Source organism: Aspergillus lucknowensis (assembly GCF_044049455.1).
Source record: "Aspergillus lucknowensis strain CBS 449.75 chromosome Unknown BJX67scaffold_72, whole genome shotgun sequence".
Classification (NCBI taxonomy): domain Eukaryota; kingdom Fungi; phylum Ascomycota; class Eurotiomycetes; order Eurotiales; family Aspergillaceae; genus Aspergillus; species Aspergillus lucknowensis.
Genome location: NW_027263616.1, coordinates 122,354 through 140,522, shown reverse-complemented (window position 1 = coordinate 140,522; position 18,169 = coordinate 122,354). Strand labels below are relative to the sequence as shown.

Sequence of the window (18,169 nt, the reverse complement as noted above, 5' to 3'; positions counted from 1 at the left end):
GGGGGGGGCAGACTGGATTTGAGGAAGACAAGAAGCAGTCTCTTGTCGAGGGCTGCCCTCTTCTTTGAGATAACGTAGCAGGAACCTCCATTGACTCCGTGGATGTTCTCCAATGGCTCAAGTCTTAACCTTGCTGTGTCAGAGTTAACATTCTGGACGACCTTGAGAACTCGAAGAGCCATCCACCACAGAGGGAGGCTGTACACCGAGCTTTAAATAAAGAAATCTACTCTCAAATAATGTACACGATCCAAATATCCGGCCCAACCAAAATAGTAATACAGAAGCTCTAAATGATGTGAGTGTACAGTGAATGATAATCTTACATGTCTAGCGTTGAATAGCAAAAGGGTTCTCTCCATAAGCCCGCGGTTCTGGTGGAGCTCCATATTCATTGCCATCAGCTCGCGGTTCTGGGGCTGCTCCGTAATCATTGTCGTCTGCTGAATCGGTTTCGGTCGGCTCTTCGTTCTCGGATGTGTCGAACCCATCCGAGGTCCCGAGCTCTACGGATGCGCTGGTCTCCTCCGAGTCATTCAGATCTTCTGAGAGGCCGAGCGCCTCTGCTTCGCTCAACAGCTGCTTCCTCTCAAGGGACTGCTTCTGGAGAGCAATCTGTCGGTGCAAGGAGGCCGACTTTCGGAGTTTCTTGTTTTCAGAGAACTCGGTCAACGCTCTGACCATCCTCTCCTCCACAAGTTCTTTCACATGGAATGCCAGTGTTCGATCAGTAAATACTCCTCCAAATCGGAAACTGAGCCAGGTGTACAAGATCACAGATCTGTGCAAAGCCTCCAGTTCATGCAGGTAAGTCTTGTTCCCCGACACGGGTTCTTCTAAAATCTCGAGATTGAGATCTGGAATATCTAACAGTCGGCCGTTTGTGTGTTCGGCGACGCACTGGGCGAATGCAATTGCTATCTCACGCCCAGACACATCTCGACTGTGTATGGGCGCCGCCATGAATGTAAGCTGATCCGCAATTCGTAAACCGGAGACCGAATCGATAACTTCGGCATTCTCCACTTGAGCGTCAGGGTCACACATGAAAAACAACGGGTGGACCTGCGATACTTCACATAACCGCTTGACGAGATATTCGAGTGAGACATTCTGCGGGAAATAGGCCGCGAATTTCTCAAAGACACTGTCTGGGGGGATTATACCCGCTGCAGTGAGCGGCGGCGGTTCAACTCCCAATGCCTGACGAATATATGGAAGATCGACTTCTTCCATGGAGGTGACATAACCAACATTGGACCGATCATTCTGAGAATGATTCCCACCATTATTGTGTTGCGCTGCTGACCGATACCGACCGGCTCGCCCTGCAATCTGCTTGATCTGTGGAACCGTGAGCCGAGTGAGGCCCGAGGGAACCCTCTTTACGAGAGTCTCAAAAATGATTCGTTTGCAGCTCCTTCAAGTGGTCAGAGAGAGCACACCTGGGAAGCTGAAAGAAGGCTAAACTTACAGATTTAACCCCATGCCGATGGCGTCGCTAGCCACTAGGAAATCATAGTCATTGTCTGGGTCATTGAAAAGGCTGGCTTGCTGAGTGCGAATCTCGGCGGGCAGGCCTCCATAAACGATGGCGGCCCGTCGCCCCGTGGTCTTTTCTATGCTAGCTTTGAGAGCGTGGATTCCAAGTCGAGAGAAGGAGACCACACAGTCACCCTTCTCAAGTTTTGTCAGGTCTCCTTTTAGGCTTTGGTTCATAGCTTTCAGAGGGTTCAATCGCTCATAGCGGTGAATTTCAAGCAGGTCACCCGTGAGAGCTGCGAGCTCTCGTATCAGTGGTACAACCCTGCTTTCTCCACATAGATGGAGCTCTGTAACGCGAGAGCCCAGTAGAGCACGAGTCCAAGCCCACCCACGTTTGGGATCGGCTATCATCTGGATTTCATCAATAACACCGACGTCGTAAGTATGTCCTAGGTCGACCATTTCGACCGTTTTGCTGACAATGACCGATGTCTGACCCTCGGGGAATTTGACATCATCACCCGTGACAAGACTGCAAGGGATTCCGCTACTCTGGAAGCGATGGTAGACCTCCTGCGCAAGAAGTCTCAAGGGTCCCGCATAGAAGCCGTTCTTTGACGCCTCCAAGCGCTTTAAAGCATGATATGTCTTTCCCGAATTCGTTGGTCCAACGTGTAAATGGATCGTTCGTTGCGTGGCGCGTGCCTGTGGGTACCACTCCGCGGGATATCGCAAGTCAGCGACCTTCTTCTGTTGCTGGAGGTTTGGTTCTGAGTATTGAGCGCTCAGGTGATGCGAGTACTGGAGAAACTCGAGCTCAGATCTCAAGCCCGCTATGCCGTGTTTGAGAAAAGCGGTTTGGAGTGTGCCCTTGAGCTGGAGCAGAGAGCCCAGGTTGTCGCGCGATCGACGATCATCCGCCTTACAGGCATTCAAGACAAAGCGCTCAAATTTTGCCCATGATTCAGCGTCATCCGGCCCTCTAGGCGTGTAATCTTCTTTGAGGCCTCTAAGGGTAGTAGTGACGATTCCCGGGAATTCGGTGGTGGCGAGTCTCTTTCTCATTGAACGTGGTACGGATTCGAAATTGTGATTAGTCTATGAAGGGCGAAGATCAGTAGACAGCGGGCAAAGGATTAGCAAACACATATAAAGGGCATACAACGGGCTGCTGCTTGTTTTTCCTCCGCTCCACAAGCTCTGACTTTTTCGCTGGTCTCGTTCGTTGAAGGGCCGATGTCGTCGTGAAGGTCCGCGTGCGAAGACACAATGGAGCCTGGAGAACATGAAACAGGCGTTGGTTGCCTTGACCGGTCCATGGCTGCATTCCTCCTACGCTGTTTATCAAGAAAGAAAGGAGGTACGATAGACAGCGATCGACGAAGACGTCCCTTAGGAGCGCAGCGCGAGGCTGGAGCTATGAGGCAAGCTCACGAGCGGGAACCGCCAAACCAAGAGAATCGAAATAAAAGTGCATCAAGTCGCCCTCAATCTGCGTCCGGTAGAGAGAAAGCCAAAGGTATCCGTAGGTATTGAATTAATTGTGGACCGATAAAAGGTGCGAGAAATAATAGTGATGGGCATCGCAAGGTCAGAAAAAGTTGCCTCCTCACCGCGTTGCTGTTTGATTGAATTTATTGGAGCCGCCGCCAACCGCTGGAAAGCCGGTGGGGATTCACGGCTCTTCCGAAGCAACTGATACGTTTCATAAACACCACACTCTCTCCACGACTCCCTGTTGGGAAACGGACGGTCGTTGTCTGTCTTCTACACTCCTCTCCACGGTTCGGTCTTGTTGCCAGTCGTCGACGCCGCTCTCGGGCGAGTTTAGGAGCTGTAACCCTATTGCGGGTTGCCGGCCTGCCATCATGAGCTCACTACTTACCATCCAGCGGGAGAGTATGTTACTTTAGCTCTATTATACTGCAAAATTCGCATCTATTCTCAGCTGCTAATCTTCAGTTTCCAATAGTTATTCTGAATACGATCCGTTCTACTGGAGGCGACGATGTGCGAAATAGGAACCCCCGCCTTCCCCTCCTGCTGATCTATGACGGAACTGACCATGGGATTCTGTAGTGGAAAGTCCTGGTGGTGGATGAAGCCAGTCGGAAATTGATCGATAATGCAGTGAAGGAAGATGATATCCTCAATCTCAATGTCACCAGTGAGTTGGGCCTACTTGTCCATAATCAACCGCGTGCATGGTCTGATCTCGCTGTACTGTAAGACATCGAACAGATCGAAGAGCGGCGCCCGTCCAACCAGCCGATGGAAGCTGTCTATATACTCTCTGCGCTTCCACATATTGTCGACTGCGTCTTAGCCGATTTCGAGAGAAGGAGATATAAGAAGTCGTATTTAGTGTGGACCTCATGTTGGTTGATCCTTGTACCGCAAAACGGGTCCTGTTCTCACGTTGCTCGGTAGTTCTCGACCCGGGGCTGCGAGCCAGGCTTGATCGATCGCAGATGGTGCAGGAGCAACTTGCGAGATTTCAAACTATAAGCATCGACTATTATCCCAGGGAGTCGCGCGTTGCCACGTTTCGTGATCCGTGGAGTTTCCCGGTCCTCTTCCACCCTGGCTGCAACCACCTGATTCGCGAACATCTGGCGATATTAGCTCATAAGGTAGGACAATTTCCCATTCCTTCGCGGTCGACTTTTGACGAGTACTGCAGGCCGTGTCTCTCTGCGCGACATTGGGGGAATACCCCGTAATCAGATACTATCGGCCTAAAACGCCTACTCACGAGGCCAGTGTCCTGTGTTCGCATCTGGCTCGATTCATTCAAGATGAACTGGATCAATTTGCCCAATTTAATCGAGATTTCCCGCCTCCGTCGCCGAGGCCGCGTGGCGTTCTCCTGGTTGTGGATCGTTCTATGGACCTGTTCGCGCCTCTGATTCACGAGTTCACATACCAGTCCATGGTTCACGATTTGCTCCCGGTTAAAGAAGGCGACAAAGTCACGTACAAGCTGATCATTAACCAGGGCGCCTTTAATGAAGATGTTAAAGATATGGAAATCAATGACCAAGATAAAGTCTGGGTAGAATACAGGCATATGCATATGAAAGATGTGCTCGGTAAACTTGGGGAAGATTTTGCCAAATTTCGAGCAGCCAATCCTCAATTCGCGGAAGGGTATCCTCTCACCTCCTCGTTTCCTTTTTCATACCGCAACTAACTCGAGGCAGCAATAACAAGGCTTCCGTGGGCATGATTAAAGATATGCTGGCTGGTCTCCGCGAGTTTCAAGAAGGCAGGGACGCATACACCCTCCACCTTAATATGGCGGAAGAGTGCATGAAGTTCTTCCAAGACCATAAACTCATCGAAGTAAGCTCGGTCGAGCAATGCCTTGCAACCGGCCTCGATGAGAACTACAAGAAGGCCAAAGGGTTGGGATCTCAGCTTGTGCAGCTGCTAGACGATGACGCTATTGTCCGGGCGGACAGACTGAGACTTTTACTGCTCTACATAATCTATAGAAACGGGCTACTTCCGGGAGACATAAGGAAGCTCATGGCCCATGCCCAGCTTCCTCCACAGGATGGGAATGTGATATCGAATCTCGACCTACTCGGCACCAGAGTTGATAAGCCATTGAAAGATGATAAGCCGCCGGTCCAACCACTGTTTACCAGGAAACCCCCGGTGCTCTCCGAATCGGAAGAAGGAAGCCTATCTCGGTACGATCTCAACCTTAAATTAATGCTAGAAGATCTTGTTCGCGGAACGCTAGATCCCACCACATTTCCACCCACCCGGCCCCAGACCGATGCAGAGGGCATGGCGGCACAGCAGGACGCTATGGCACAGGCCTCTCTGCGAAGCGCCAAACCCACTTGGGCACGAACACGCTCTGCGGGAGAGCAGCCACGACAGCGCATCATTGTCTTCATGGCTGGAGGCGCCACATACGGCGAAGCGCGAGCATGCTACGAGATTTCCGAAGCATTTAGAAAGGATGTATTCCTCGCTACTTCTCATATGCTTACTCCCAGCCTGTTCATGCGGCAAGTTGGCGACTTGAGCGCGGATAGGCGTCGTCTCGATATTCCTGCCGAACGGCCCAAGCCTACAGCGCCAGCGCACTTGTTCGAGCGAGATCCCCCCCCACAGCCTGCACCGCAGAAGAATACTGGCCCCGCGCGTTCTCCGGCGCCTCCTACGGCTTCAATGTCGGCGATGTCCTTAGGACCGAATTCCCAGAAACCGTCGAGTTATTCGGGCTCGAAACCCTCGAAAGAAGGGAAGGAGAAGAAGCGCCGTCATTTCTTTCGTTAGCATGCATTTCGGAAGCGTTTGGCGTCTGGAAATGCGTTTGTTCTATTTTAGTTGCGCTCCTGTGATACCATTCAAGTTCGGCTGTTAGCAATAAGGCGTTGCGGTATCAAGTCGAAGTTTATTTCCTCTTCCGCTTATGTTCAATCGTCACATACAGCGTACATGTATATACACCATCATATACACCATCATATCAACTTTATTGCTTGGAGAATGAATGTAGTTGAAGTAAAAAAGGGTATCATAGAATATCAAAGCCGCCAACCCAATCATCATACCACCAACGCCGAAAAAGAGAACCAACCCATCGAAGACAGCCTAAAAGAAAACTCACCCGGTCCCAAGATACCTCAGGACATCGTCATCCCGATAAAACATCTCCCGCAGTTTCTCGCCCTTCCTCCTCGCTTCCACATGCCCCTTCCTCATCTGTTTCGCGTTCAATTTCTGAACTTTCTCCGTCTTCCTTTTCTCTGCAGCCGTCGACGTGGGTGACGGAAGGACAGCCCCTAATCCCACCGTATCGACCTTCAGCTTCCCCTTGAGCGGCTCTCGGATACCCTCTCGCCCCGTAGCTCCAAGACCTAACCGGCTATCTGGATCCCATCCGTACGACTCAAGGTAGCGGAGTCCGTGTCGGGTGCGGTCGAGGTGGGATGGGGGATGGGAATGCGTGAGGCAAACTTGATGCACGAGGGAAGATTCATGTTTCCTCTGAGCCCGGGGATCGGTTTCGGGTTCGGATGTGGGGAGGGGGAGGTTGCAGATTTCGCAAGTTGCTGTCGTTGCAGTTGGCGAGGGAGGGGCGGAGCGACTGCGGTCGTTGGGGGTCGGGTCTGGAGTTGCTCCAGGCGGGGGGAGTAAACTTGACGCTGTGGCTGAAGAGGACGAGGTGGAGGGCTTCGGCATGACAATAGAGAGATATTTATTTGCTATGCTGCTCCCCGTGGCGGAGGGCGTATTCGGTGCGGAGGAGGTGAGAGTCGATAACTCATGGTCTGAGGAGCGCACGAAGGGGACGCGCTTCTTGGTGATGCCCGCGCCGAAGACTCGCTGATCTTCTAGCGGGACAAAGTAGTCCTCATCCTCGTAGTTTGACATGGCCGCCGGCCGGTGGAGTTGAGAGCACTGGGCGGAGGAATTGAGGTTTGTCTATTTCTGGAGGTGGCGGGAGATCGGCCGCTCTCCCGATCCCCAAGCGCTTCGCACGTTTATTTTTCCCAGAGCTTCGCGTCGTCTCCCCTCAGATCCTCCTGCTCTCTCGGCTTCATTCATCAATTCCAGAGGTCGAGATGCCCATTCCCTTGATTACGAAGGGTATCACTGAGGGCTTATCGTCCATCCCTCATATCTACACGGTTCTCAAGTTCGCGCCATGGCTGCTGCTCATTGTGGCTCTGAAGTACTATTTCGGCGGTGCTCGAAATGGCTCGGAGCGCTTGATGCACTCTAAAGTCGTGATGGTGACAGTATGCTGATCTTTTGAAACCCCTTTAATACCTGCTAAAAAGCGTGACTAGGGAGGTACATCCGGCATAGGAGCCAGCGTTGTCTACGAACTCGCATCCCGCGGAGCCCAGGTCATCCTCCTCACCCAGCAGTCGCAATCAGACATCTTCCTCATCGATTACATTGAAGACCTCAGAAAGTCCACAGGCAATCAGCTCATCTACGCAGAGCAGGTCGACCTCTCCTCTCTCCACTCCATCCGTACCTTCGCGACAAAATGGATTGATAACGTCCCTCCTCGCCGCCTCGATATGCTCGTCTTCTGTGCGACCACGGCATCGCCCAACTCATCCAAGAGAAAAGTAACTGTCGACGGAATAGACGAAGAATGGCAGGTCAACTACCTCGCAAATTTCCACCTACTCAGCATCCTCAGCCCAGCCCTGAGAGTGCAGCCACCACACCGCGACGTCCGCATAATAATGACAACCTGTTCAAGCTACATCGCCGCCCCAAAACTCGACTTCTCACAACTAGACAGCCACACAATCCCTCCAAACAAACCAACTGCCAATAGCAGAACTACCACAAAACAATCCAGAAAACCCGCCTCCACCCCCAGACCCAAACCCAAACCCAACCGCACCCGCAACCCTCAAACACCAAAGTCCCTCTTCGCCCTCAGCAAACTCTCCCTCATGATCTTCGCCAACTCCTTCCAAAAACACCTCAACGCCTTCAAACGCCCCGACGGCCAACCACCCTCCACCCGCGTCATCCTCGTCGACCCAGGCTACAGCCGCACCCCGGGAACCCGCCGCTGGCTTACCTGTGGCTCCCTATGGGGCCTCCTCCTCTACCTCCTCACCTGGCCGCTCTGGTGGCTGGTACTTAAATCCCCGCCGCAGGGAGCACAGAGTATCCTGTACGCGGCTATGGAGGCGCGGTTCGGGCGCGGGGAGGGTGGGTGGATGATCAAGGAGTGTCGGGAGGTGGACTTTGCGCGGACGGAAATAACGGACGACGGCGTAGGCAAGCAGTTGTGGGAGCTTAGTGAGAGGCAGATTGAGGCGATGGAGAAGGAGGGTGCTGTTAAGCGGGCGCTTGCGAAGAAGGAGAAGGAGGAGGAGGAGCAAATGGGGCGGAGCTCGAAGGCGGCTTCGGGTTCGAAGTCTGCATCTAGTGGTGGTGTGAAAGAGCAGACGGCTGGGTCGAGGAGGAGTAGGAGGGGAAATGGTAATAAGTCATAATAAACGAGTAGCATATACGGACCATACTATATAGAATCAGAGCAGCGCTCGGTATGGTATTAATAACTCTTTCTGCTTAAACAGTTTACCGGCCGATCTGTAACTACAATTTGCTAGGAGCAAGTCAAGCCATACAGAAGAGAAAGAACGATGATAGAAAAAAAGGAAATTCGTCTCATTCAATCTATGCCGCTATCCATGCGATAATCTATCTTCTCCACTTTTAGCATTAGTGCAAGTAGATCACCCGAATACTCCCAAGATAATTGAGTCCTGCTTATTTCTTGAGCTGGTCCAGCAGCTCGGCGGGTGGCTGTTGCCTGTATCCCTGGGGGTTATTCCGGGTCCAGAGCCAGAGGTCCTCACAGGCCTGCTCGAGGGTCCGCTGAGCCTTCCAGCCGAGCTCGTTGTGGGCACGGGTTGGGTTGGACGTGAGGTTGAGCACGTCGCCGGCGCGGCGGGGAGCAACTTCATAAGGCAGGTCGCGCCCGACGGCCTTGGAGAAGGCACGGATCATCTCGTAGACTGTGCTGCCGCGGCCTGTACCCAGGTTCCAGGCGCGCACACCGGGGTTGTTCGAGCGAAGGTAGTTGAGGGCCTTGAGGTGGCCGTCCGCGAGGTCGAGGATGTGGATGTAATCGCGGATGGCGGTTCCGTCGTGAGAGGCGTAATCTGGGTGGGTATGTCAGCTGAGAAGATCTAATGTGCTAGGCGCGTGCGAGAAGCAAACTCACCATCTCCAAAGACGAGAAGCTTCTCGCGCTTGCCGGTAGCAACCTGCGCAAGTAGAGGAAGCAGGTTGTACGGGACACCCTGGGGGTCCTCGCCCATGATACCGCTCGGGTGAGCACCAGCGGGGTTGAAGTACCGCAGCAGAGCAGCGTTCCACTTGCTGGCCTCGGCCTCGTTCCCAGCCTTGAGAGCGTTGTTACGCTGAGCGTTGATGACGTCGGTGATAGCGGTCTCGACAGCGAACTTGGTGTTGCCGTAGGGGTTTGTGGGGCCTAGAGGGCACTCCTCGGGGATGGGGATCATGTTAGGAAAACGGGTCGCATCTCCGTACACGGTAGCGGAACTGGAGAAGACGATGTTGTAGACGCTGTGGCGGACCATGGAGCGGAGGAGGCAGATGGTACCGTAGACATTGACATGGTAGTAGTCTAGAGGGCGCTCGCCAGACTCTCCAACGGCCTATCGCGGGATTGTATCATGAGCAATTGCGGCGCAACGAGGCAAAACTCGGGGGCCGATATTCAGTCAAGGCGTACCTTCAGAGCGGCGAAGTGGATAACACTGTCAATGTCGGGGTGAGCTTCGAAGACCTTGTCGAAGGCGGATTCATCGGTGATGTCGACCTGCGCAAACTCGGCCTTCTTGCCGGAGATCAACTCGATGCGCCTGAGAGCCTCTGCGGAGGAATTGTAAAGGTTATCGGCAACGACAACCTTGTAGCCAGCCTCGAGGAGAGCGAGGGTGGTGAAGGAGCCGATGTAGCCGGTCCCACTGCGAAATAGAAGGTTAAATTAGCCGGCCTGGCTGGTACAGTTGTCCAGATTTTGCGCGTACCCTGTGACAAGAACGGATCCACTGGGCATGGTGGTAGGATGATTGGAGTCTGGAGGCGTACAATTGATTTGAGAGGACAAGAGTGAGAATTAAGAAGAGGGAAGACGAAAGAGAAGAAAGCAGCGAGGACGGATGAAGAAAGACGGTGAGGGACACGGTGCGGGATGGCGGGATATTTAAGGGATCGATGGTGGGGGAGAAGGAAAAAAGAGCCTTGGAGGGGCAGCGGTTTGCTCCTCCGAGTTGCCCCCTCCAGGGTTCCAGTATACACTTCCCATCCAACCAATTGGGATATTTCGAACCAAACAAAGTTAGCAAAAGGTAAGTGATTCTGCCGTTTGCCAGAGTTTCTGCCTCGCTGCTCCTCGACAACTGAGATCCAGGTTCCTCAATGCCCGTCGTCCACGGCGCGGATGTGGCCTTGATTGATCGGCATCTCAAACATCGGTGGCATACGTACGCCTCTGCAACGCACGACGATCCACTCCAGATTGATTAATTTCTCGACGAAATCTCTGCTCTGACAGGATTCCAAGCCGTAGAAAGTTGGAAATACACTTGGACCGAAGCGCAGCAACCCACCCCCTCGCAGCTCTTTCGGTGCTGTTGTGGGCATCACTTTGGCATGGCCGGTCTGTCCAGATTGATCGGTCAATCGGGCCAAGCGAAAGGAACGGGAAACTCTCATGCTGCCCCGGGCCTCCTGCCACTCCCAATTATAGCGCTGGGTTCCAGGCACAAGGCTACCTGACGGGTCATGATCCACCCGTGAGGTGGGCCGATGTCCCCGAGAGCATGATCCCAGGGTCTGAATTCTTCGGGAGCCAGTTACAGATCGGAATAAAGTGAGTCTGCAGGTCCCAGCCCCTCAAATCGTCCGTCGGTCGAATGGGCTTTGCCTGGCCCTCAAATCCACTCCGCGGCTGGAACGTGCGTCGCTGCTACACTCCCAAACAATTGACATGCGCCGTGCTAGAGGAGCTAAATTGGCTGTCGCTTTTATGCCCACTCCGGGCATCTTGGTGAAATAATGAAGGTAGCCATGTTTTGATGGACGAAACAGTAGATAATAATGCTAGCTACGGCTGTACTTCTGGCTCGTCATGCAGCACAAGACGGCCCATGCTGGAGCACATTGTTACAAAGTTTTCTCCGTAGATTGCCAATCCGCACATTGGTGCTACGCCAAAATGCGACACGGCGGTCAGCCAAAGCGGTCTTTCTTGACCTCTCCCAGCGTCCCTCTCCGACGCTGGAATCAATAGAAAGTCCCTAGGACTTCGAATCCCGCCGGCGTATATGTATAAGAAACAAGAGGCCAGAATTCTCAGTTTGGAGTCTGTTTGGTAGCAAATCGCACTGGATATGTTTCATACTTTGACTGGTGTGGCGCCACGATAGCGAAGATATATGTGATGGGCCGCCAAAGACCCGACCCCTTGTGAAACCGAATTTCACAATTTCTGGCGCTTCTTTAGCCGAGAAGCTCAACATCTAGACCAATGGCTCGCATGAAGAGGTTGACATTTCCAAGTCGTTGACTGGCCATATCAGCCGGAAGCGTCTTGCTGTGTGCTACCGTCTCCATCACACGATCCCTATTGAATTAGCAGTTAGTAATCCGAACCCTCCAGAATACAAACGTTATCACAGATAATACTTACTTGACAGCGATAACTAAACGTTGTTGTTGCTCTGGACTTGCGCCGATTCCAGTGGCCGCCAGGAATTGCCAGACATACATATCATCACCCGTATTGATCGAGCCCGGGAAGATGTCACCAAAGATGGGTTCGAGAGAGTCGAATAGAACATTGAACTTTTCAACCCATTGCTGCCAGTCGCGCTCATTTGCTTGCCCAGCTTCTTTGACAATTTCTGCCCGGCTGAGAAGCATCGTTAGAATTCCTAACCCAATTCGAGTCCTAGCAACGAATTGCACATGCGTCTGCGCGATGACCAGTCCGAGAAGACCGATAATAATGTGAAATGGCGCTTCACTAACGTAGCCCAGGAGACTTGGCATCACAGCCTGTGAGAAGAGGTCGACGGCTTCTCTAACAGTCAGGGGGGGCTGAGTCTCGCCGGAAACGGGGTGCGCTCGCTGAACAACGTCCAAAGTATCGAGATGAACGACGACCATGGTGAGGATGGTAACCCGCTGTTCCTGGTCAATGTGGCGAAATATGCGTGGTATGGCTTTCTTGCCCTTCGGATAGGAGAGGAATGCAATGAAAGGATGCGGGGTACTGGAATTGGGTACAATAGGTTCCAAGACCTTCAGTCCCAGCCACAGTTTCTGATTGAGAGAGCTAACTTTCTGGCGCCACTCGAAGTGTTTCTGAATAGCTTCTGTGTCATCCTCATCAGGCGGAGGAGGCATTGTGCGCTCCATATCCTCGAGTTCCATCAGGGTATTATAGACGCCCTCTATATTGGTCAAGATCGATTTGTGGTCACTCAGGCTCAGATCAGCCTGTGGCTTCTTAGTGGCCTTGCCGCCTTCGGAGCTCTCGGGGCGTTTAATATTGAGCGAAGGCTTGGGCGCCTTAGCATTCCCAAATGAAATCTTCCCTAGACTACCCTCAATAATAAGCTGCTTATTCTTGGGCTTCGCTTTAGCTGCCTCAACCGCGCGTTGAACTTGCTGTTGCATCCGCTGCATATGGTTATCTGCAATTTGATTGTGTTTCCGAGATCCATGGCCCCCAATACGATTTCCAGTCTGGAGAAGATAGGTTTGCGCAAAGTGGCCAAGCGGTTGGTGCGGGTGCTGCCGAGGAGCCCCCCGAATCTGGCTATACACCTGGTAGTAGAAGTCCTCAGCCAAAACAGCTTCAGAATCATTGTCCGCAACATTTCCAGCGGCCGCGACTAGCTGCTGCAATTGGATACGCGTGATGAAGTTCTTGTCTTGAGGTGTCATCAGGCCGTTGCCCTTGGACAAAAGGAAAATCTTGTGGTTTCGCTTTGCACGCTTTGCATCTTCCATCAGGTACGCAATACGCTGTTCTTCTGTGAGATTCATCAACTGCTGCGGGTTGGTGATCAACGGAAGCTGCGCACTGGGTCCCCGAGTATGCTGCTGAACCTGCTGCGGTGGTCTCTGTTGAAGGGGCTGCTGCGGGTGCTGACCGGGTTGAGGGATTGCTTGATGCTGGAGAGACGGTCCCATGGGTGGGGCCGGCGCATTCAGGTTCTGGAGGGGGTGTATTGGGAGGTTAGGCCTATGGTCCGGATGTGAAAATGGTTCTGGGCCCATTGTCTGGGTGTGCAACAGTTGTGGTGGTACACCCCTCGCAAACTGTGCTTGCAAAAACTCAGGCGGCGGCTGTTGAAAACCTTCCGGCAGGGTGTGGACCTGCTGAGGCTTGTGGAGAGTATGAGGTAGCTCCGACACATGTTGTGCTTGAGACATTTGAGGGCCGCTCGGTACCTGCGCAGGGCCCTGGCCACGAAGCTGCGCTTCCACCTCCTCGAGGCTCATCATCTTCCTTGCCTGCGGGACGGCTTGGGGTACAGGCTCCGACTTCTTCGGCAGGCCCCAAACGCTGGACTTCGCCTGCAAATCGGGAATGTAGCCGGGATCCTGATACTTCTCATATCCGGTTCGTTTTGGCTGTTGCGAGACGGTAGTACTGGCGACAGTCGTGGTCTGGGTCCCGGGTGCGGGAGCTGCAGGGGTTCGAGGAGCATTGAGATTGTAACGGACTTGTTCCTCTCCAATGGCATCCGAAACTTGCGCTGTCTTCCCAAAAAAGTCAAAGTCCTTCCCGACCGGGCCCGTTCCGGAGTCGCCGAAGGTGTCCTCGTTGAACACATCTTGATCATCGTCGAGTTGGTCTCCCAGTCCATCATAGGTATCTTCAAAATCGAGGCTGTAGACATATTAAGAAGCTCAGGCATTAGTAAAATGAGATACGGAGATACTAGTGGGCAAGCGAAACCTATAACGCGACGGGGAATGCTTACACGTCGTCGGCATCGTGCGCTTGTGCCTTCGCGCGGGCAACCTCAGCGAAGGGATCGGGTGCGTCGAAAATCCCCCTATTTCCACCCTGAGGAGCTCTGTCCCTCGGGAGGGTTGTGTCGAAGCCGAAAAACGACATTTTCGACGCGGAGGTGGATGGGAGGGGGGGGATGTGGTGGGAGAAGATTTAGCATTTCGCGACAATTGTGGTGCGGGATGAAGTCAAGCCACGATATCTTAGCTTGGTTCGGCTCGTTGCCTGAGGCGACTACTACTCAAACTCTCAATCATCCATGATTGGGTTTCCTTGAGCTGCCGAGAACTTAGAGCCACAGATGCATGATTATAGGAACTGAATAACTTTGGAAACTGAGTTAAGCTTATAGTGGGAGTAAAAGGCCAGCTGCCAACTCAAGACATGGGGTCGCGATCCAAGCCTCAGGCACTACAAAGAGGGGAGACTGAAAGTTTCTTGCAAAGTGAAGCATTGTTGTTGAAGATCCTGACAAAGGCTCAGTCGGACTGGGATAAGGTACTATATAAGTAAATCACTTCTACCAGGACATTATTCCCTATTGTTGGGGGTTCTGGGCTCGAAACTCGGTCCAAATGAACCAGGACGTATGCTCCGCCGCTCAACCAATAGGAACCTCCAGTTTGGCGGAACTGCTTCGCTTCCCAGCGCTGTCCAGAGCACGTCAGAGACGGTGCAATGCGCTCTGGCCTTTATGGAATCGCTCTGGCTGCTTTTAAACAGAGAGAAGGTCGGCTGCGTGTAGCTGCTTCTTGAGACGACGGCTCTTTGGAGAAGACCTTAGCTGGCGCTTTCCCTCAAGCTTATCGATTTCATTTTCCGCTCTTCGCAACCGGATTTCCGGCGCTCAATCGCTGCGACGTCCCCGTCCTTCCAACCACTGGAATCGGATGTCAGTTCTTCTGCGAAAATCTCATCCGCCTTGGAATTGGCATATAAAGCTTGCCGGACGTCGCGGAGGCCGCATTGGCCAGACGCCTGCATAGGCATCTCCATTATTCTATCCAGAGGTGACGACGCCCGGTGCTCTGATAGCACAACTGTCCAACAATGCTGCCAGGGCAGGGGAGGTATCTACGGTACCTTATACTTGCATTCGTGGTCAGTTTCATTCTATTCGTTCGGATCCGACATTACTGACCCCCCTGGCCTCTTAGGGATTAGCACTTTTCCTCCTTTCCAGAAGCTCCCTCCCTCTACCAACGAGACAAAGCCCTGCGACTAACCAATTCCCATCAGCGTCGCCTCAACTCTCCGAAAGACCCCCGACGTCGGAGGGCGTCCTACAACAGTCACAGAATGAACAGTCGAGCAGTGAAGTCATAAGGTTTGCTACCACTCATCCTGGTGGTCGTGCAAACGCAACGTTTGTTACTTTGGCACGCAATTCGGAGGTATGGGAGATCGCGCAAGCTATTCGCAAGGTGGAGGATCGTTTCAATCGTAACTTCCACTATGACTGGGTTTTCTTGAACGATAAGCCCTTCGATGACAACTTCAAGCGCATCACGACCTCGCTAGTGTCCGGAACTGCACGATTTGGCGAAATCCCACCTGAGCACTGGTCATATCCTGACTGGATTGACCAAGAAAGAGCAAAGGAGGTGCGCGAAGAAATGCGCGATCAGAAGATCATATATGGTCATTCAGAGAGTTACCGGCACATGTGTCGCTATGAGTCTGGGTTCTTCTTTCGTCATTCACTACTGCAGGACTATGAGTACTACTGGCGGGTTGAGCCCGGTGTTGAATTATTCTGCGACATCCCATACGATCCATTCCTATTCATGAAGGAAAACAACAAGCAGTATAGCTTCGTGATTAGTATGTTTGAGTATGAGGGCACTATCCCAACACTCTGGAACGCTGTGAAGCGATTCATGGACGACCATCCGGAACACATCGCGGAAGGAAACTCGATGCGCTTTCTGAGCGATGATAAGGGAAAGACCTACAACAATTGTCACTTTGTAAGTGTCCATCTGTTGGTTATCTCCGTTCGCTAGAGCTAATGGTGACCTGCAGTGGTCGAATTTTGAAATTGGAAGCTTAGATTGGCTAAGATCCAAAGAATACCTCGAGTACTTTGAGTCTTTGGACCGGCAAGGTGGTTTCTACTACGAGAGATGGGGAGATGCTCCTATCCACTCGATCGCCGCTGGATTGCTGCTGAAAAAAGAGCAGCTTCACTTCTGGGATGAAATTGCCTATTACCATATCCCATTTACTCATTGTCCACCCGATGAGCAGCTGAGGAAGGATCTCCAATGCAGCTGCGATCCATCGGACAACTTTGACTGGAAGGACTTGTCGTGTAAGGGATCTCGACCTCGTATTTATTTGAACGTTCGATTAACTCTGTACCATGTATAGGCCTGTCCCGCTACTACAAGGCTAACGATATTCCTCTGCCACCAGGGGTAGACCAGTACAGTTGGCTGGCGGTGTTGGGAATAATGATCCTCCTGGTAGCTCTCGCCGGCACGTGTGTCGTTGCTATCAACCCTCGCGCTCGAACACAGGCACTGATAAAGGGCCGACATTTGTATTTGCAAAGCCTCACCTTCTGGGAGCGTTACCAGGAAGAGAGGCTAAAGTGGGAAAGAGAAAGACGCCAAATGTCATGACAGGAAATATATTGCCTCTTTCCAACAGAAGACGTTCGTGTTCCCCTCAAAATCTTGCAACTTATCAGGAATGGCATGGTATTGCCGAAGAGGAGTGATGCATTTACCATGATATTTACGACGCATATGGTTCCTGGCGTACGGGTTTGCTTCGGCTGTGTCTTGCATATATGGATGACGTATCCGTGGCCCTTGGAGTTTATGTTAACTCGGGATTGGGAGTGTTTCTGCTTCGCCCGGGCAAACGGCGGCTTCATTTGTGAGGCTTCTCTGTGCTTCTTATAGATGACTTCTTATAAATGGACATTTACAGACCCTGTAACCCCTGGCCTTCGGTCTAATTTAAAATAATATTTCAGCATATATAGTGTTGCATGGCTGGATAATCAGAGTGTTAATCGTACAGACGAAAAAGTCAAATCCCAAGAGATAATACGAGGGCGCCATTCAAGAAGACAAGTCATGCCAATCAAGCTCAATCCCCATAACTGGATATCTAATCTCTCTTGGGCTTCTTGGTACCATACTTCGACCTGCTCGTCAACCGAGCCGAAACACCACCCTATGCGTACCCACTGTTAGAGCCTGAACCAATGCGACTTAAAAGGCCACAAGTCGGGATATATAGGGACAAGCATACCAAATCCATAGCCCCCCGAACCAAACGATACTTCACACCTGGGCAATCCGGCGCTCTGCCGCCACGAACAAGAACAACACTGTGCTGCTGAACATTGTGGCCTTCGCATCCGCTCCGTTAGTACAGTTGCTAACTCACCCAGAGCACCTCCCAGAACAAAAGCTATCGAAATACTGATGGGAGAAAGGGTGGGGAAACAAACCTTCACCAGGAATATAAGCAGTAACAACCTTCCCACTACTCAATCGCACTCTAGCCGTCTTCCTCTCACCGGAGTTGGGCTTCTTAGGCTTCGTGATACCAGTTTTCATACAGACGCCCTTCATCTGGGCTCGGCCAACGAGCGCGGGGGACCGAGAGCGGCGGGCGCGCTGTGAGACTCGACACCCGCGACGGACTTGGTTGTATGTTGCTTGGCGGAATGGAGATGTGGTGAATTGTCTGACGAGGGAGGGTTTCGGGGTCGCGATTGCTTGCGCGGCGGCGGGTGTTCGGAAGATTGGTTGAAATCGGGGGGCGGATTTTGTAGCGGCGGAAAGAGTTGGGCGGTAGACGAGCGTCCGCAGGGTGCGGAGGGCTAGTGGGGAGAATAGAGACGGCATTGTTGTGTCTTGCGACTAGACTGTTGTGGACAATTCTCCTGGAAGATGAAGCTGTCAGTTTCGCGCAGGAGATAGTCAATTTCCAGCGACATTATGAATCACGTGATAGTCTCGCTGTTAGTTGCGGCGTTGGTTCGTCCGGGTCTCCCCAGGAGCTGGCCGCGCCATTCTGGAGCTGCCTTGGCTGACTGAACTCGCTGCGGAAGTTGCTCAACTCCAGCTCAACCCCCTTTCAGCATTCCTCCTTCTA

The 18,169-nt window shown here is 52.4% G+C and overlaps 8 protein-coding genes across 8 annotated transcripts; 3 read left to right on the top strand and 5 right to left on the bottom strand.

Annotated features, from left to right (window-relative positions):
- Positions 1-10: 10 nt before the first annotated feature.
- On the bottom strand, positions 11-3,076 carry BJX67DRAFT_312952 (ATP-dependent RNA helicase SUV3). The gene is made up of 3 exons (XM_071027173.1): positions 2,648-3,076; positions 1,475-2,583; positions 11-1,420 (listed from the first exon to the last, which is right to left on the bottom strand). Exons 1-3 carry the CDS (start codon positions 2,810-2,812, stop codon positions 331-333), a joined length of 2,364 nt encoding a protein of 787 aa, XP_070881160.1. The 5' UTR covers positions 2,813-3,076; the 3' UTR covers positions 11-330.
- Positions 3,077-3,156: 80 nt separating this feature from the next.
- BJX67DRAFT_366980 (Sec1-like protein) lies at positions 3,157-6,002 on the top strand. Its single transcript, XM_071030466.1, has 7 exons — positions 3,157-3,384; positions 3,458-3,495; positions 3,565-3,652; positions 3,716-3,862; positions 3,916-4,118; positions 4,169-4,635; positions 4,689-6,002. The coding sequence occupies exons 1-7, from the start codon at positions 3,354-3,356 to the stop codon at positions 5,779-5,781; spliced, it is 2,067 nt and encodes a 688-aa protein (XP_070881159.1). The 5' UTR covers positions 3,157-3,353; the 3' UTR covers positions 5,782-6,002.
- BJX67DRAFT_366979 (putative G-patch domain protein) lies at positions 6,003-6,990 on the bottom strand. Its single transcript, XM_071030465.1, has one exon. It carries the CDS (start codon positions 6,880-6,882, stop codon positions 6,112-6,114), a length of 771 nt encoding a protein of 256 aa, XP_070881158.1. The 5' UTR covers positions 6,883-6,990; the 3' UTR covers positions 6,003-6,111.
- A 4-nt stretch (positions 6,991-6,994) lies between these two features.
- Positions 6,995-8,535, top strand: BJX67DRAFT_366977 (putative oxidoreductase). The gene is made up of 2 exons (XM_071030464.1): positions 6,995-7,250; positions 7,302-8,535. Exons 1-2 carry the CDS (start codon positions 7,074-7,076, stop codon positions 8,478-8,480), a joined length of 1,356 nt encoding a protein of 451 aa, XP_070881157.1. The 5' UTR covers positions 6,995-7,073; the 3' UTR covers positions 8,481-8,535.
- An 83-nt stretch (positions 8,536-8,618) lies between these two features.
- Positions 8,619-10,254, bottom strand: BJX67DRAFT_312847 (NAD-dependent epimerase/dehydratase family protein). Its single transcript, XM_071027172.1, has 4 exons — positions 10,047-10,254; positions 9,749-9,983; positions 9,215-9,671; positions 8,619-9,152 (listed from the first exon to the last, which is right to left on the bottom strand). The coding sequence occupies exons 1-4, from the start codon at positions 10,073-10,075 to the stop codon at positions 8,758-8,760; spliced, it is 1,116 nt and encodes a 371-aa protein (XP_070881156.1). The 5' UTR covers positions 10,076-10,254; the 3' UTR covers positions 8,619-8,757.
- Positions 10,255-10,937: 683 nt separating this feature from the next.
- BJX67DRAFT_366973 (deadenylation-dependent mRNA-decapping factor PAT1) lies at positions 10,938-14,208 on the bottom strand. Its single transcript, XM_071030463.1, has 4 exons — positions 14,019-14,208; positions 13,865-13,924; positions 11,711-13,790; positions 10,938-11,644 (listed from the first exon to the last, which is right to left on the bottom strand). Exons 1-4 carry the CDS (start codon positions 14,029-14,031, stop codon positions 11,521-11,523), a joined length of 2,277 nt encoding a protein of 758 aa, XP_070881155.1. The 5' UTR covers positions 14,032-14,208; the 3' UTR covers positions 10,938-11,520.
- Positions 14,209-14,707: 499 nt separating this feature from the next.
- BJX67DRAFT_366971 (glycosyltransferase family 15 protein) lies at positions 14,708-16,996 on the top strand. Its single transcript, XM_071030462.1, has 4 exons — positions 14,708-15,151; positions 15,208-16,020; positions 16,076-16,364; positions 16,424-16,996. Exons 1-4 carry the CDS (start codon positions 15,101-15,103, stop codon positions 16,675-16,677), a joined length of 1,407 nt encoding a protein of 468 aa, XP_070881154.1. The 5' UTR covers positions 14,708-15,100; the 3' UTR covers positions 16,678-16,996.
- On the bottom strand, positions 16,997-17,956 carry BJX67DRAFT_366969 (mitochondrial 37S ribosomal protein uS12m). The gene is made up of 3 exons (XM_071030461.1): positions 17,520-17,956; positions 17,318-17,418; positions 16,997-17,239 (listed from the first exon to the last, which is right to left on the bottom strand). The coding sequence occupies exons 1-3, from the start codon at positions 17,917-17,919 to the stop codon at positions 17,174-17,176; spliced, it is 567 nt and encodes a 188-aa protein (XP_070881153.1). The 5' UTR covers positions 17,920-17,956; the 3' UTR covers positions 16,997-17,173.
- Between the last annotated feature and the right edge of the window lie 213 nt (positions 17,957-18,169).